This window comes from Phasianus colchicus, chromosome 2 (assembly GCF_987193195.1).
Source record: "Phasianus colchicus chromosome 2, bPhaCol1.hap1.1, whole genome shotgun sequence".
Classification (NCBI taxonomy): Eukaryota; Metazoa; Chordata; class Aves; order Galliformes; family Phasianidae; genus Phasianus; species Phasianus colchicus.
Window position 1 is genome coordinate 3648276 of NC_143437.1, and position 18623 is coordinate 3666898.

Sequence of the window (18623 nt, forward strand, 5' to 3'; positions counted from 1 at the left end):
GAATTACCCATAGGCTGACCTAACTGCTTACTGGCTTTGTCTTTTTTTTTTTTTTAATGGCAATAACGCTGTTTTTAATGGTAACAAAGATGGCTGCAAGCAAAGTGTGTGTTTCTGTTGGGATGAGCACCCAGAGCTTTGATTTCAAACATGGGATTTTTTTAAAAAACTTTTTTTTTTAATAAATGAGCAAAAATCCCTCAGAAATCTGGGACAGCCGAAGCACGGGACTTCTGCGAGATAAGACACAACGGAACGACCCGCAGTCCGCTCCACCTCTTTAAAAACAAACGCAGAACCCCCTCCTTTAAGCCCGGCCCGGGGGCGGGAGCGCCGTGAAGGGAGAGGCGCAGCTCAGTTCTCGCGAGAGGACGAGGGGGGGAAGTCGGCCGCGAGATGCGCGGCCCGGAAGCGCCGTGACGGGCGGCGGCCGCCATGACGGGCGGCGGGACGCGCACGTGACGCCAGCCCGCACGCGGCACGGCGGGGCCCCGCCCTCCCCCTGGCTGGCGCGCGCGCAGGACGGGCGGCGGCGGCCGGAGGCGGGGGGGGGAGGGGGCAGAGGGGAAGGAGCCCGCCCGCTCGCCGCCACGTCACGGCCGCGTGACGAGCGGCGCGGCCCCGCCAATGGGCTTTGCGCTCGGCGCGGTGACGCGCGACCCCGGCAGCCAATGGCGTGGCGCAGGGGGCGGGCCGACGGCGGCGGCGGAGGAGGAGCGCGTCGCGGGCGGCGGCGGCGGCCAGCGCCAGGCGACGCCATCGCGGCCCCGACGGGCGCGGAAGACGCAGTGGTGGCGGCGGCGCCCGCGGGCCGAGGCCGCTGAGCGAGCTGGGGGCGGCACCGGGCTCGCTGCCGCCGCTGCCGCCGCCGCCGCCCTCGCCGCTATCACCGCCGCCGCCGCCGCCGCCATTTTGTGAGAGTGCCTCGAGCGGGCGCCATGTTTGTAAGGAAGAAATAGGGCAGCCATCTCCGGCCACCAGCACTTCCCTTCCCCCGTGTGTGTGTCCTCTCGTTCTCCTGTGCCCCGGGCCTGCTCCTCGAGCCGCCGCCGCCGCCGCCTCCTCTCCTCCCGCCCGCGCGGGGCGGCCGGGCGCAGCTGTGCAGCCCTTCCTGCACTGAGTGCCCGTTAGTGTCCCACTAAGTAACCGTGAGTGCAACCTTCATCATCGCTCCGCACGGAGGGACCGGCCCTCCTCCTCCTCCTCACCGAGCCGCCCCCGGAGCGGCCGTGCGCGCCGCCGCCTCCTCCTCCCGCAGCGGCGGTGTCCTGCCTTCCTCCACCTCCCTCCTCCTCACCACACCACGGCCAGCAGCATGGCCTTTGAAAGCCTGTTCTCCAAACCCCCAAACCCAGTTCTTGACCCAAACATGCCCGACTCTGACAGGCAACATGCAGGGGACGAAAGGTCGAGTAACATTCTTCTCTCTCTCCGCTTCTCATGTGGTGGTGATACGAGTGGGGTGATGGTGGTGATGATGATGATGATGGTGATGATGATGATGATGATGATGATGATGATGATGCTGTGTTGATGTGCCGAGGGGGTTAACGCTGGCGGGAGCGGTCACCTTGGGGTGGGGGGCTCCGGGGGGGGCTCACCGCATCCGAGGTGCCTTTGATGCATTGGCGGTAGGGTTTTGTTTTTTGGAATGCATGCGTTTTACATCTTCATTTATTTGTTCTGGCTGGGAAGAGGGGGGGGCTGTTTTCCATTTTTTTCCATAAATTGCACTTTCCAGCCGGGTGTCTGTTGAATGTCACCATTGTTCTTTTTCTCCCTCGCTCTGGTGCTGCTAGTCAGGTAGGAAAGGGTGTTTGAGTTGTTTTTGTTCATTGCTTTTGTTTGTGCGAAATTCTCACCAGATCCATATTTAACGTCATTTTCTTGCCAGATTACACCTTCCACGTTTAACTGGATCTTTTTTTATGCAGATTATGGTCTGACTGACGTTATCTTTGCCACCTCTCAATCCCCATGCGCAGAACACCAGAGTCCTGTTCCTGGTGAAAGGACCTCTGTTCCTCCCTCCCTTTCTCTCCTGCAGCTGCTGGAAATTCAAACCCTTTCTCCGGGCAGCTCTGGCCTTCCAAACTAGTTCCAAAAATACCATTGCAGGGCGACAGCTACCAGTCCTTCGGCGTCCGTCTGCTAACACAAGGGCAGGAGTTAACATGCTGTTCTGCGACAGCTGCCTGTTGGTTCTGTCTGCCCCACACAGCTCCACAACCGTGCTCGGTCCTTGTTTCAAAGGGCTGAACAACACCTAAAAGCTCAGGAGTGAATGTAACGTTCCCTCACTGGATGAAGAGTCATAAGCTCACTGTTACAAATTGGGAAACAGAGGGCCGTACGAGCTGATAACTTGTTCAAAAATCACCCTGTGACATAGCGAGGGGTTCAGCGCAGACCCCAGAGATTCTCATTCCTGCTTTCCCCTTCCTACATTGAGTTTTGAAATAGTGTACGTTGTGCCTCACTGTGTGTTCCTAAAAGAGTGGTATGTAAAAAAGCAAAATAGCAGCACACTTGCTGAAGATGCAGCACATACTTGTTACGTCTTTGCAGCAGAAGTGTTTTGTTGAAAGTTCATGCATTCATAAGGCTCTGACTTTTACTGTGGATACTCTTTCAGGCATGGTGTTTTGAAGTTCTCATTGAGGATGAGCCCAAAAAAACTTTATCCACTGTTTTGCTGTAAGCATTGTTTTTCTAGTTACTAGTTCCTCATGTGATGTGATAAGCAGAGTTCCTCTTAGCAGCTGTTCTCACCAGTGAGCTTGTTGTTAGGCTGGGAGATTGTGAAATAGGATAAATAAGTACTCCTTAACAGCCTGATGTACTTCCAGGACATGATCATTTATAAACATTGCTCTATAACGCTTTCGTTTCAGGAGAGCAGAAGGCTAACTATAAAATATATCTTCTAAATAATGCTTTTGTAAAACTTCTGCTCCCCTCTGACCTATTTGTAATCAAGTGGATTCTTTGTACACCTAGCGTGTTATAAAACACCCCAAATAGAAGTCTTGGTGTTGTATGAGATACGTAAATGTAATCCTGTGAAAGCATAATACCTTGCCTAGCTGAAATGCAGAGTTTCCCTACCAGCTGGTAAACTTGCAAGGCCCAAACAAAAGCCAAGGCTTTCCCTGCTGCAGAAACGTGGCTGTGTGGAGGGGGACAGGAAGCTTGCAGAGGAATGCTTTTGAAGTGCTGAGTTGATTTTGTCCAGTCTCCTGGGCTGGGAGTTGAAAAACAAGGTGTAGTATTTTAGGTCCATTCTGTAGAAATGCTGTGAGTATGCTCATATTGTAAGCTTATGTGGACTTTTACTCTATAACTAAGTTGATGTTTTAAAGCTAATATGTGTGGTTTCAGTGTGTTCTGCCTTGCGTTCAGTGTTTTGCTGCATTTGTAGCTCAGACTGTGCAGCCTGCAATAGATACAGCCCATAATAGGAAGCTGGTGAGGTCATTAACGGATCAATTTTGGACAGCATAAGTTAATGGTGTTTCTGTAAGCATTTATGAGTTTGGTATTGAACTGATCTGTGGAGTTAGGAGAAAGTTGGTGAGTGTTTAGAGCAGCAGGAAATACTAAAAGCCTTTGTCTGTTCTGAGATGGAAGTGTTGTTCTAATCCAGAGGCTTTGTTTCCTTGTTTATGGACGGGGCATCTAATTACATAAGGAAAGCTTTTCATTCTTTATGTGTTTTTAGTTAACTCATGTGCTCTCTAATGTGTTTGTTCCATACACCCAGAAAACAAGTGTCTCTTTTTAAGTTTGTCTGTATGGTTTTGTTTTATGAAGGGTCACTTCTTCTGTAGGTCATGCTTAGAGGATAAGAAGGAAGTCAGAGGAAGGGTGTGGGCAGATATCAACGCAAGAGAATCTTATTTTATGGGCATGTCCTATACATAATGCTGTGGATGAATATACTGGCTGGTTTCCCTTTGTCTCTAAGATGGGATTAAATGCTTGCTACAGATATACAGGGATTCAGTCCTTGTGCAGACTTGGGTGGACTTTGATTTTCTGACTAATGTGGAGCTGTGACAGACATGAGAAGGACTGCTTTCTTTCAACTAGTCCTATATTTGAGAGTAGTGCCAGATTTAGTGTGAGAAACATTAGCAAATAACTGTGAATTTGAGTGGTTGGTTTTTTTTTTAATACCTAAAATATTAGGTTGGTACCTGGTTCCTTCTGTTGGCCGTCTGCTTTACTGTCATTTAATCTCCATTAACTGCAGTAAATATAGCAGTGACCCTGATGATGGGTCTGAGCATGGAGATACTAGCTCACAACAGTGCAGGTGATGCTTCTGTGCCCAGTGCCAATGTAGGTCTCAGGCCCCTTTTAACCAGCCCGCAGTGCAACAAAGCAATTCTGTGTTAAAGCCAGCTCTCTGCACACCCAAATGTCCTGTGTAAAGTTTCTGGAGAAAATTGTCCTGATTTTATTTTGCCCTTTTTTTTCTTTCTTTGTTTGCCAGTCAAGCTTTTGTGTGGTATTTCAGCTTTCTTTTCCAAGAGCCATGAAAATCATCCTTGTACACTTCTTCATCATATTGGAGACAGCTCTTATGTTTTAAGATTAAATGGATAGCTGCTCTCTTGTCCACAATAAACCAATTTGAGTTTTATGGTGTGGCTGAAGGGTTTGGTTACTCAAGTTTGCCAGCTTCCAGAGCCTGTTCTGCCAGCTCAGTGTTCCCTGCCTGTGCCCAGATAAACCAGGCAAATATGTGCTCTGCCCACCCTCCTCTCCTCTTTATATTTTTCTTTTCCCAGTTCCTTCTTCCAACTCTCATAGGAGGAGAGCGTACCAGTTTTCCACTCTTGTCCTTGGCAAACACCATTTTAAACTGCTGATAGAACAGGTTTGTCTGGTTCCCTGTAATGGAGAGCTGCTCTGGGAAATTACAGTCAGTGGGAAGCAAAGGGAAAAGCACAAGTGGCTGGTTGTAAACAATGTAGGTAACAGTAAATTGAAACCGTATTATACACCTCAGTCAGGCATTTTCTCAGTTACTGCTTAGCCAGCAATATTTTGCATGCTGCTCTGCCTGCATCTTGCCTTGATCCCTGTGGCTCACCAGCTCTGTGTTACACCGTAGCAGCACAGATCAAGGAAGCTTTTGTTGAGATCTCCTATAATCCATGCTCATGCTGTCCAGCCCCTCTTGCCATAACCACTCTCCCAGCCCCCCTTGCCATAACCATCTTCAGTGTTAAAATAGGTGATTTCAATGTGTCTTTTATTCTGCCCATGCTTTGATGCCCTCTGTCTGTATGTGCATTGTTTGACTTGAAAATATTTACTTACAGCTGTATTTAGGGAGATTTTCTGTTGTTGTTGCAATAGTTAATCACCAAAGAATGCATTCATAAGTTTTGTGATCCCAGCAGGCAGCCTTGTCGTGATTTATTGTCCATGAGCATGATTTCAAAACTCGTTTGGACATCAGGAAAATAGGAAATGAAGAGAGAATCGCTCCCTGATGTGCCCTATGGGTAAAAGAGGCTTAGTTACCATCCAGCAAACCCTTCAGGAGTGGCAGAAGTGCATTTGACTTGTGTGGCTGTTACTTCTCATCCCTCAGCTGGGGCAGAGGAGGTGGTCTGTGTATGTGTCTGTAACTCAGCACAGTGCCCAGCCCCTGTTAGCAGAGGCAGGTAGGTGGCAGGGTGAGAAAGCAGGCCTTATAGCCTGCTTATTGGCCTCTGCTGCAGGAAACTGGGTTTTGGCATATCTTATCCTTGCCTTTCTGGCTTCCTTCTCCTTTATATGGGAGCACAGTATCTGCTAGAGCAAGCCTGGGGATAAAAGCAGAAGGTGGGTTCAAAAGCCAAGCAGTCTGCCTGTAACTTCTCTGCCAGGCTGTAGGTTAATATTGCTGTGCATTTGCAGAGCAGTCAAAACTAAAGGAAAGCTGAAATCTATGCCCTAAGTAACCTGTGAAATGCTGGGAAAGGCCAGTGCTCATTAAACACTGGCTTGTTGCTAACTGCAAGCACATCTACTTTTTGTAGTTCTTTTTCATTCATAAAAGCTGTAGTGTAGTGGATTGCAAGGATTTGGTCAATTTTAGCCCTCTAGCATCCTATTTTAGGTGTGTGACTTTTGTGATGTAGTTGTGAGGAGTGATGAAGTAAAGGGCTGCGCAGTCACTACTGCTGCATAGGGTGGTGTGGAGCAGCAGGAGAGCACAAAGAGCTGGAATAGAGGGGTTGAAGGAGAAACCTAGTTTGAGGTACTAAATAAAATGTCCCCATAAAGGAGTTAAGGAGAAGAAATAGCCAGGGTGGCCTTTTTGCTTCTTGCCAGTGCCAGAAACACTTGGATTTTTCCTTTTCCTGTGTTATATGGCATTATTACAGATGGTAGCAGGATAGGTGTGTGGGGCTGTTATCAGCCTGTGTAAGTTGAGGGCTTTTAGTTTGATGCTTCTGTATAGGATTGAGTTTTTGGACATCCTGCATGTTTTATGATAACACGTCTTTAGAACTAATTGCAGGAAAAAGAGGTGGATGTTTAACAACGTGCTCATTTTAGGAGGAGATAAATGTTACAGTATTTTATTTTTGGACTATAAAATTCGGTTATCACCAGAAATTAATAGTTAGTTAAAATTAATTTATTACTTGATACATTAGAGTTCTGCTCATTTATAACGTTTGCAGTCTTGTTCCTGCATCCTTTCTCTGCAGTAGTTCTCTGTGCACCAGAAGGAAAAGAGAGAGGTTTACATCCCGTAATTGACTTCATCTAGTTGGGATAATTCTTTTGCAATCTGTTGGTCGTTAGTATTCTCCTTAGGGCTTATCTAATAGATACAGTCAGATGCATCACACTGTAAAACAGTGTAATTATTTTTAAATAATAGAATCATAAAACAGCCTGGGTTGAAAAGGACCAGGACCACAATGCTGATCCAGTTCCAACCCCCTGCTGTGTGCAGGTCCCCAACCAGCAGCCCAGGCTGCCCAGAGCCACATCCAGCCTGGCCTTGAATGCCTCCAGGGATGGGGCATCCACAGCCTCCTTGGGCAACCTGTTCCAGTGCATCACCACCCTCTGGGTGAAAAACTTCCTCCTAATATCCAACCTAAACCTCCCCTGTCTTAGTTTAAAACCATTTCCCCTTGTCCTATCACTATCCACCCTTGTAACCAGCCATTCCCCCTCCTGTTTACATGCTACCTTCAAGTATTGGAAGGCCAAATGAGACCTTTCCTCAGCTGTCAATGAAACCTACCAAAGAGGAACTTAAAATAGTATTTAATAGAGATTTACATCTTGGTCGTGTGATTTCATTCATGTAGTAAGTTCTTAGTGTATGCAGCAGTATGAGTCTTATATAGCACCTGCTGTGTTTGCATGTGTTCTGAGTAACTGTGTTAGGGGAATTAAAGCAGTCCCAAAGGGAAAACCCTTCTGATTTCCTCAGTCAGTGGTGTGCTGAGTAGCTGCATTTACTTTTTGTGTCTTGGGCTTTGGGAGCTTGAGTTGTACATCTTTGAACATAAAGGATGCGGTGGTTTTTAAAAATGACTCGGGCTGAGGGCAAGAAAGGTGTTTGAAAGCTGAGTCCGAATGGTAGAAATTAAGCTGGAAACGTTAGAGTAATGGTGGGTAGGGTAATGAGTTACTTCTCATGTTGTATAATTGGTTTTACAATGATTTTACCAGACTGACTCTCCCGCCCAAATAATTTGGCTGTTGTACCTTTCTAATCCATTTTGGAGATGCACTAAAATAGAGTTGGGGCAGTGGAAATGCTTTATGGTTTTATTCCACATATCCATCGAGTTCCAAGTATCTGGAAATTGTGGATTAGGGAGCGATCCATCAGCAGTGTTGGTTCTTTCTCCTGCCTGGTTCCTGGAGGAACCTCTTCCTGGAGAGGAACCAAAGCTTTTTTTTAGTCTTTGGTACGTTGTCCTTGTACAGGGATCATAGGAAAGGATCAGTGCCAGTGTGCTGCCTTGGCTTAGGCTTTACCTCATGGTGTTTGGGTGATGTTTTTTAGTTTTGCATTGCCTGTGTTTTGGATATCAAGATTGCCTTTGCTCTCTCATGGGTTATGAGGAAATAGTAGTACCGATTGCCAACTTTAATTATTAATTATTAAACTTCTCCAGAACTTCTCATGAAGAAGTTCCAACAGGTCAGGCTGCAGTAGCCAAACAACTGACTTAAACTGGTTATTTAATGAGCATGCTGTGGTTTCTCTTCCAAAAGGGCTTAAAATGCAGTAGGAGATGTCTCATCTGTGCAACAGGGCTGCTGTGTGAAGCCAGCACATGACCTGTGGAGTTGCTGCCTAATCTTTGGGATAGATCACCCATGGATAGGCTGGGTGCTGCAGAGAGGAATGTGCTTTTTCCTAAGAGACTGCTGCTGGGGCTGCTTGACAATGTAAGGAATAAGAAGATGATTGGTATGTCCTTACAGCTTGAGTATTGTCTTCCAGCTGTCACTTTGTGGAAATGGATGAGGAGAAAGTGCAGTCTCAAAGCTTGTCTTTTCAGCTTCTGATCGTGGTTCGGGCAGTCCCTGCCAGCCTGAGGAGCTCGCTGCTTTTAATGGCAGTCTGTGTTCTCAGAAATGCATATGACACTGCCCATGCACTTCAGTGCAGCGTGTGTGGAATCCACTGAAGTGTGCCTTTCTTCTAGCAGTGGTTATTGCCCTTTCCCTATGATTTCTTTGCTCTGATTCTTTTTTCTCTTTGGAAACGCAGAAGAACACGTATCAAATACAGAGACAGCAGATGCACTGGGTTTAGTTCAGCCTTCACAAATGCAAGTATAGAATTCAGGAAAGTAACACATGGCAAAAGGTAAGAACAATTGGCCAGTGTTTGTTCCTTCAAAGCAAAGGCCATCTTTTGACTCTTGAGGTGTGGGTTGTGTAGGAAACACATCACAAATTGATCTCAGTGAAGATCTCTGTGCTGAGATCAGCACGCTGATTGTAGGATAGTTGAAAGATAGCTGAAGCCTTGTAGAAAATAAATTGATGGTTTCTTGTTTTTATAGATTAAGAAAATGCTGTTTTTGTCAGACACTTCCAGCAATAATATCAGCATACTGAGTTACTGTGTAACTTCAGAATCCTCCCTGTGCTGTGCTGTGCAAAACAGAAGTTCCTCTCGTCTCTTGTTACATCAGCAGCGTGACTGCAGGGATGTGCCAGAGGGGAAGCAGCATGAAATTAGGACCCGTTTCCTAGAAAATCAGCCACTAGCTCTGTTTTTTCCAGACCACAGCTATTTGTTGACTTCCATTACTCATAGTGGGAAAGGAGGTAGTCCTGGTTCGCAGCACCGAAAGCCCAGCCCGGAGCTGCTTGCTCACAGCCAGCTCTGTGCAATAAGTGCTGGAAAGGGATTGGCTCTGTGCTCATTCAGTAGTGTTCCACTCCTGTTCTCACTTCTAAGTGGAAAAAAGGCCCGAACTGAAGGTGCTTCCTGCCCTGTCACTTCCTTCAAACTTCCTTTGAATTAAATTATTTCCAAGAAATGGTACATTTTAGACCATTATATTTTCAAATTATATTTATGCACCGATTTTTATTTTTTTAAGCATTCTTTAAGTTTGGCACTTAGAAAATTCTAGGTTTTTGTGGAAATAATTTAAGTGTTTGGAGAGTAGAGAACTTTGGTAACCGTACCTTTGAAATGCAATCCAGAGGATAGTGTTACTGTGATTCTGCACAGTGGTTCTACCTGGAAAGTTTCTTGTGCCCTGCACACATCCCAGAACAATAAATACTCAACAGCAGCTCCCAAGGAAGCTGGTAACTGGCAAATGCCTATTTCCCAAAGAGCATTTACAGCCTGTATTTTACTGAAGAAAGTATTTTAATTGGGTAGATGTCTTTGGTGGAGTGAGCTTTGCTTTCTCTGCATCTCTTTGGTCCTTTCTGGAGTCTTCTCCAGTTGTCAAAGTTTGCTGCCTGCCATGACTTAGCAAACAGAGCTGTCTTCAGTACATATCTAGAAGATGATTTTCTATGGAGATGATTTTCCCAGGAGTATTTGTTTTCAGTTCTTTCTTTTTTCTTCCATTTTCTGGTAGTTGGTGATCCTCAATCCTATGTGTTGTTTGTGCACTGTGGTTGTTAACAGTATTGGGTTCTAGCAGGTTCCAGGAGATGCAGCAGGACTAAACACAGGAGTCATGTTTGTCTTTTCCCCTTTTCTTCTCCTTGGCACATGCCTTTATTCTTCTTACAGCAGGTCAGAACTGTGGCTTGCTTCTTTGTGAGTATAGGACAGAGGTGGACAAATTGCACAGTGATTTAATCTAGCCTAATTACTACTTCTGCCCTAATACCTGCTACTGCCCTCGGCGCTCATTTAAGAGTCATTGTGTGCTTAAGGGCTTCAGCAGTCCAAGATTGTAAACTGTTCTAACTGGAATTAACTATATTGTGTTCTGGTTCCCTCTTCTATCATTTAAGTATGGTCTGCTAATTTTAATATTTTCAATTTGTATTGCTTTATTATGATCCAGGAGGCAAGAGAGAGTTGGATACTTCTCTTCAGAGGAGGAAATACATTCTGGCTCCCCTCACTTACAAATATTAAAACCAAATCCAAAACAAACAAAATAACTGACAAAACTCTGGACAGAAATTAAGCACTTTGTTCATAAAGCTTAAAACCTGATATTACAGAGACAAATAGCCTTAAAAATTAAGAGGTGCCTTCCAAATCTTCTAAACCTTTTAAAGCTTCGAGGCAGTGAGAACTTCGTGTTCCTTCTGGCTCTTTTGGGGGGATTTTTGCTGTCCTTCTCTTGCATTCTCTTAAACCTGTCACAGATCTGGTGGTGCTGCATGAAGAATTGGAGGGCAGTTGGTGGAAGCAGTCAGACAGAAAGGCTGGATGCTGGCTGCAGTGCTGGAAGAGAGGAGTCTGAACTTGAGACATGAGCTCAACAGAGAGTGAGCTCTGCCCTCTCAGAACATTTTTCCTATTGTTTCTATCTTGTATTATTGTAGTTATATAATGTAAGGAATTTTTTTTAATTCTTGGTTATTATTTAGTGTTACTATGACTGCTCTATTGTGGTCCTGTTACTGCTGCTCAAACATTATTAAAACCAGTCTAGCTTATATGCAGATATTTAGTATTTGCATCATACTGATGGACCACCAGCAGTTCATAATTTCTTTAAAAAGCATCATGGATCATCTCTGGAAGAACTCCTGTTGCCTTCAGAATCAGCACACTGGAGAGCTTGCATTCTGGTTTCACATAGTTTGGGTTTGCACATTTCTTAGTGAAGGGTACATACATGTTTTACATGTGTAAGTACCACTACCAATTAATTTTTTTCTCAAATAATAGATACAAAGTTATCTTAAAGTACTGTTGTTGGAAGGTTACCAGCATTATCTCCAGGTCCCAGGTTCATTTCATTTCTGCTGCTGTTTTCTTTTACACCAGGAACAATTGTTGAATGGAAGTGGCTTGTTTAAATCAGGATCCCTCGGGATCATACCGGAGCAAAGGAGCATCAGATGTGGTGGATCATAAATCCTGTTAGCTAGTTATCCCAGGCAGACTGCAGGCAAAGTGGGTTTAGTTCAGGCATCTTTTGATTTGCATGCTGTAGTGGAAATGCTAAGTCACAGCCTGAACCATTGAGCACCTGGTGGGTAAGCAGGGCCAACTCAGGGGATCCACCCCTTCCCAGACCTCATTGAAGGGTTGGAGATCCCTTCCTGCCTGAGGCCTTCCAAAGGTGAGCAGCTCTTTTCCTTCATTTCTTCCTCTGCAACTGCTGCATTTGGGCTCATTCTCATTTGCTGTAGCCAAAGACTTTGCTACCCCACTGTTATTGCTGTACTTTCCATCTCACCGTGGCATTACACATACCAAATCATTTTACTTTTTTTCATCTAGCTCTGTTGCAAGTGAGATCAAGACCTGCCACCTGCCTTTTCCTTTCTCAGCAGCAAGGCACAGGCATATAACAATGTCACCTCTTGGCAATGACAGGAGTATTCCTATATTGGCTTTAGATCCCTGCATTTCAGGAAGACAAATCATCTCTAAATATATGAATGTCACAGGGCTTGATAAGTTATAGCTTTCCTGGGCTTTGCAGTCTGTCCTAAGGTTCTTATAGCTGTTTGTCACTTCTTCCTTCTCTGACAGGAAAAAAAAAAATATGTCAGCAGTTTTGAGGGTTTTTTTGTTACCAAATTGTTTCTGTTAAAATACTAGCAGTTTTCCCAGGCTTTGGACACGGATGTCAAACAGTTTTCTGCTTAAACAATTGTACATTAAAAAAAAAAAATCTGTGCAGTTCTAATGGTGTAATTGTTCTCAGCTGTTCCATAGCATAGATCTGAGCGGATCAAACATCTTCATTATTTCATGTGTAGAAAAGGCTTTGAAAGCCTCTGTTGCCCAGTTTTTCAATTGTTTGAAGTACATAGAAGCATAGATCACAATTTACTGTGACTCCTGGACTTGTCTTCCTGTCTCCCACTCCTTCATTCCCGTGGACATCAGAATGTATCCTGCAGGGAACTCAGCACTCACTGACTGTGCACAAACCCTTCATTAGCACGTAGTTGCAGTCCTGTTTCATACAGCACTGACACTTGCTGGTAACACCTTTGAATCTTTTGGACTGACAGTGCTGTTTTAACACACTATCCATCACATGGATCAAGTTCTATGATGTTTGTTTACTGGTTAATGAGGATTCTGGCTTTTAACAGTTTGTAGAGGTTTCTAAAGAAAACCTCCGTTTCCTATTGTGATCTTGTATATGATTTTCTGCTATCTGCAGGCTTCTCCCCTTGCTTCAGCTGGCAGCATTTCTTGAGTTTTTGCTAAATCCACTGCACTGAGGGTGATGGTTTCCAGCACTGGGTCACCCGTGGTGTTTTCTGGCAATCTCTAAAAATTGAGGATTGAGTTCCTGTAAGGTTCTGAATTCCAGAAGCAGTAGAAAGTAACATAGAGGTAGTTATATAGAGCTCAGTTATTGAAGTTTGAAAGTAGCATATTCTGTGTATTCACTGCTAAAAGCAGCAAATGCCAATTAATAGAAGAGGAATTGAGATTGCTTCAGCAATGTGCAAGGAGTAGGGGTTGGAAAGACATTGGTTTGTGTTGTGTTGGATAGATTTCTTCCCAGGTGAAATATTTTTGGAGTTGTTAATTGAGTCAGATTGTAAAATGCAAAGGCTTAGTAACCATGATTTTTTTTTTTCCTGTACAGGTAGAGATCAGGACAAACTTTCCTATTATACCTGAAGTATCGCACTTTGTATTGTCTATTTATTTTGAATCATCCTTTGGTGTTACTCCACAAAAAAAAAGACTTTTCAGACAGTCCCATATGCAGAAGTTGTGGTCTCATGTATGTCGCTCCTTCTGCAGTGGTGATTGTGTCAGTTACTGCTGTGACATGGGGAGCAAACTCCTACGAAAGTCAGTGCTAGATACTTTGGACAAAAACCCACAACAACCCCCACAAAGCCAACAAACAGGTGTCTTAGCACAACAGCAGAATCAGACATCTGTGTGTCATGAATATTAAATTTTAGCAAATGGACTTTAAATGTCAACTACGCCTTTTCTCTCCTCTGCTACTAATAATTTCTTTTAAAGAATCAACGTAACCATGACTATAATTCTCCTTTTTGGAACTGCTCAGGATGTTGGCCATTATTCTGAGGTGCTACAGATGCAGCTGTAGTTGCAGGAGCTGGTTGGTGTGCTGAAGGAAATGCATTCGTATTACGGTGCATTCTTTTCCCTGCAGTTCCCAACCGTTGGTTTGTGTTATTGCTACTCCTGAATGTGTGATTTCCATAGAGCTTTAATTGCCTTTGAATTTGACTGCATCTGTTCTGCAAGTAGAGCATGATGAAGACATGTTTAAAGTGTTGTAGTTGAAGCATTTCTAGAAATGGTTAAAGTGCCTTTTCAGTTTGAAGTGGATTTAGGTGCAGCAATGGGTGATAGGTTGAAGCTACACTTTTAGCTAGCTTGGACAAAACTGTAGAAGAAGCCTTTGTTCTGAGAAGTTTGGGCTTTTTTTGGCAGTACAATTAAAGGACATTTAATGACTTAATTCCATTTTTCTTCACAAGAAAATCTGAATATTTTTGGGGTGTTGCATGTGTTATAATGTGTATTTGTATGCATGTGACAGTGCAACTGGTGGAAAGAAATACTCTGTGCTTTTCTTTTTACTCTGCTGTTATACAGTTGAGATGGGTAATAAGACAATTTTATTGTATTGATATTTTTCCCCCTACAGAGAAGATGGAGAGCTTGAGGATGGTGAAATAGATGATGCAGCTTATGAAGATGTGAAAGAACATGGTTCAAAAGATGATAAACAGAAAAATGAAAAAGGACATAGAAAATCACGGAAGAAACGCAAAAAAGAAAAAGAAAAGAAAAAGTCCAAAAGGAGAAGACGGGATAAGCATAAGGTTAGAAACTGCAAACCAAAATAATGGAAGTGCTTATTTTAATAGCAGCTTTCCAGGTTAAGACAAAAATCCAAGGAATTAGAGAAGTCGTCTGAAAACAGTATTACTATTTAGACAGTCTTTGGGCTCTGCTTTTTTTGAGTTTCCTATCTTAATGGTGCATTTCAGCTTTGAAGAATTTGTTTAAGTAGACTTTTGACACATGGCAGTGCATATTCACATGTTTCAGTGGTAGTTTGTGTGGGGTGAGAGATCATAAATCATTAAATAATCAAGCTATAGCACATTCCAGATGATAGGAGAAGCTAACAAGTTTCTGAACCAAATGCATGTTAAGAAACTTGTGTTTCACTGACTTTTTTTGAAAGAAAACTCTAACAGTTGTTTTGTGATACACATCTTCATTGGATGTGTTTACTATCAGCAAGGGTGATGGTAGCTGAACAGCAGGGAATGAGCTTTCTTGCTCAATTCTGTTTGTTCAGTTAATTACTGTATTTATGGAAATGGAAGATCTCATGCTTGGTGAGTGAATTCTTCAGTAAACTTCATTAAGATGATGTGCATAATGTACATTTTAATTGATTCTGAAATAGATGTGGGAGATTTTTCACCTAAAAAATTAAACTCGATTGACTAAAAATCACAGCACTGTAGTATTCTGGTATGGTTTTGAGGAGAGTGGTAGAAGAATTACAATTGATTTGTGTACAGCTAGTTGTTGTCCCTCTAAATCTTCTGTGAAATTGTACATCTAAATGCACCCTGTATGAACTAATGCTCTTTTCTCTCAGCAAAAAATGAGAGGGTGCTAATCTGTTCTTTGGTCATATGCAAGTTTTTAGCCCTCTCCAAGATTTTTATTTAGCCTTCCAGCAGCATCTCAACTATGTTGCAAAGAAGTAGGGCTTGGAGGCAGACCCATGGGAAACTGATGTAACCCAGTGTAACCACATAACCCTCAGTGTTTTCATGCAAAAGCCTCATAGGATCAGATCTCTTTCTCTGATAAAGAGAGTGGGTCATCAAAGAGTGTGTTTTCTTTGGTCTCCCCCAGAGGCAGAAGTTCGGGACAGTTAAGAAAATGTTTTTATATACTGGTTTAGTGCTCCCTTTAAGTTAATATGCAGCAGACCAGTTGCATAATAAATTATATAACAGCATTTTAGACAGCTGTTTTTTTCTGTTTGTTTTTTTTTTCAGCATAACTCCCCTTCCAGTGATGACAGTTCAGACTACAGCCATGACTCTGATATTGAACGTACAGAAAGATCACATAAAAAAAGTAGCAGTTCTTCATACAGAGATTATGATTCTTCGTTCAGTCAGGTAGTACTGCTTTAAGCTGATTTCTCGTGTGTTTATTTGGGTATACATATAAAAATGCAGATGTCAAAGATGCAATTTTTGAAAGCTGATTTGATCACAGTGCCCCTTCTCACAGTTTCAGAAAATACATATAGTTCTCATGTCCTCTGAGTGGAAAATGTAAAGCATCATCTGTAACTTAAATATAGGTGATATAAACAAACTTGATACAAGTTCTCTGCTGTGGGGAAGTAATTAAAGCTGCGTTGGATTTAGACCGTACTAGGAGGAAACAGGTTCTTGAAAAGTCACCTTTAAATATCTAGAGTTGATGCTGCTTTCTGATAGCTCAATTTGTCCTGGTTTTTCTCGGTCTGCACAGCTCAATAGCTCTCCTGAGACCACTGGGTGAAATAAAATGCCATTCTCGACAAGTGAGATAGAGTAGCTGGAGGCTTGATGGAACTGCATTATTTCAGAGGAAGGGATGCTTTCCTTTTAGCCTGAAACCACTCCAGAAAACTCCAAATGAGCTTGATTTATTAGTGAACTGAAAATGCTGTCTGCTGAAACTGGAGAAGGGACAGTACTGGCTTGGGAGTGGCCTTAAGGAGTATTTCATCCTGACTGATGGAGACAGGACAGATTGTATCATGTGTGTCCAAGATTATCAGGATATGCAGATCACGAAGGGAAAGATTTAATTTTAATCATGGTTCTAATGAACCATTTGTATATTGGTTTTAACAAGTTAAATTCTGCCTGCTGTTACTAAGAGAGAGCTTTGTTATTAATGTAAACACAGGATTTTTGTTTCAGTCCTGCTGACTTTCCCTGAGTGGATACTCATCAAATTGTTCTACTCTGTACACCAAAGTAGCCTGAGTTCCAAGAAGCAGCTCACTTGCAGTCTCCACCACTTAATCAGCTTTGCTTCTTGACAAATGTCCAATAACTTCTCAAATTCCAGCAAAGCAAGCATTAAAGAATCTTGTTGACATATACTATCAGTACAAAGCCTCCTAACTAAGTGTGAAAGCCTTGAAATTGTTTGCATATTATATTGCCTATAGTAACATAGTTAAAGTAATTCTTGAAACACAAGTATCACTGTATATTCTTACATATGTAAGATCAGCTGTGAGGGATCTGAATGTACAATGTTTTTTTGAGCATGTTTTAAGCAATAATGTATTTTTTTTTTTCATGCTGTACTACCTTCTGTTTGTTTTTAGAAGAACCTTTTTATAAAGTACCACTTAGAATGCAAAGAATTGTGTACATGAAAATTCTTTGTCAGTCCCTCTGAGAAACATTCTGGAGTATAAATGCTGATGCTGTTCTGTTGTTTGGTTTCTTTTTAAAACAAAAAACTTTTCCCTATATGCATTCAGAGTCAAAAGTACTAATTTTTACCGGATAACTGATTTTCATTGTTATTAATGCTTGTTTGTGCAGATGTGTAGTCAGAATGACAGTATAACAGCATATTGGTTTTGTAGAGGAGTTTGGAGGGGTGGTGTTTGAAATATTGAGCTGGTTCTAAACATTACAATCCCTTTCATACAGCATGGACACGTATCTGGAAATTACATGAGTTCGCAGAAAATGCAACATAAAAAAAATGTAAAAAGTAAGGAGTATGATGACTATAGTCATTACAGTGATGAAAACTTTGGTAATTATAATGAGGAAGAAAAAGATGAAGATTTTGCCGATCAGCTTAAACAGTACAGGCAAGCTAAAGAGACCTCCAGTAGTGATTTAGGACCTCCATTTATGAAAGAACCAGTGAAAAAACAGGGGATGAAAGGGATCCAAAAAGGTAAGATGATTTGAATTGTTAGCTGTAGTATTGATGATGGTAGCAGTTGTGTCCTGTGTCATTTCACAATGTTTGTGTTGAGAGGTGCATGCATGAGGATTGCTGCCAGTAGTAGCTCTCCTTTGGGCTTGCAGTCTCTCATCAGGATGTGGCATGCTGTTTATTAGGAAGGAATAATATTGTATGGATGCACTTCTGCCTTTACGGAGGAAAAAGATTAAGCATTGGGTAATGTGTAAATAGTAAGTAAATAACCTGTTTAAAGACAAACAGACAAGATCTTGATTGTGTGACTGCCAGACGAAGAAATCATACAGCTGTAAAGTGACTTTCTGATGGAGTTCATGAAAGGGTGAAGGAAAGAGTATGTGACCTGTGAATTCCAAAATATGACTTAGGCCAAAAATATATACGTCTGTTTAAGGTACCTCAAAATTTTGATGAGTGCCTAAATTTATCAGTATGCCCCATAAGTGTTCTATGATCCTTTTCAGTTTTCTTTTCTCAACTTTTTTTCCTTTTCAAAGCTAGACTGATCCAAAGGCCAATGAGACAGTATTTCTCTGAAGAAACATACTTCAGAAAGAGTCTTGCTGCTTTTACTTTCATGTCACACAAACATAATTATGCAGTCATTTTTACTTGCACCTTTCAGTTGGTGTCTGGTCATCTCCTTAGCATTGTAGTGCAGTTCATTGAACCAGCTTACATCTATGCCTCTGCTACGAAGAGACCTTGAACTCCCTCATCTTCTGGACTCCCTCATCTTCTTGTTACTATTTGTTGTCTTGGGGTGTGGAAGGCTAGGAGAGGGAGACATTGCATGCCACTTACACTTATTACAGAGGTATCCTGACCTACCATCTGAAAAAATGGCACTTCTTTGATTTTTCTGTGAAATAAAAGTTGGCACCAATAGCATTAATGGAAACCATTGACTCAGTTTGAATAATTTTCTCCCTTTATTTATCTGTCAAACAAAATCTAAGCAGGGTTTCATATGAGT

The 18623-nt window shown here is 42.7% G+C and overlaps 1 protein-coding gene across 1 annotated transcript in view; it reads left to right on the top strand.

Moving 5' to 3' along the window:
- Nucleotides 1-812: 812 nt before the first annotated feature.
- The window catches only part of ZC3H6 (zinc finger CCCH-type containing 6), a 29588-nt gene continuing 11777 nt past the window's right edge, over nt 813-18623 (top strand). The window contains exons 1-4 of the mRNA XM_031597824.2: nt 813-1407; nt 14307-14484; nt 15688-15813; nt 17362-17617. Coding sequence (XP_031453684.1) covers nt 1316-1407; nt 14307-14484; nt 15688-15813; nt 17362-17617 — 652 coding nt within the window. The 5' untranslated portion in view covers nt 813-1315. The remainder of the gene's footprint in view (nt 1408-14306; nt 14485-15687; nt 15814-17361; nt 17618-18623) is intronic.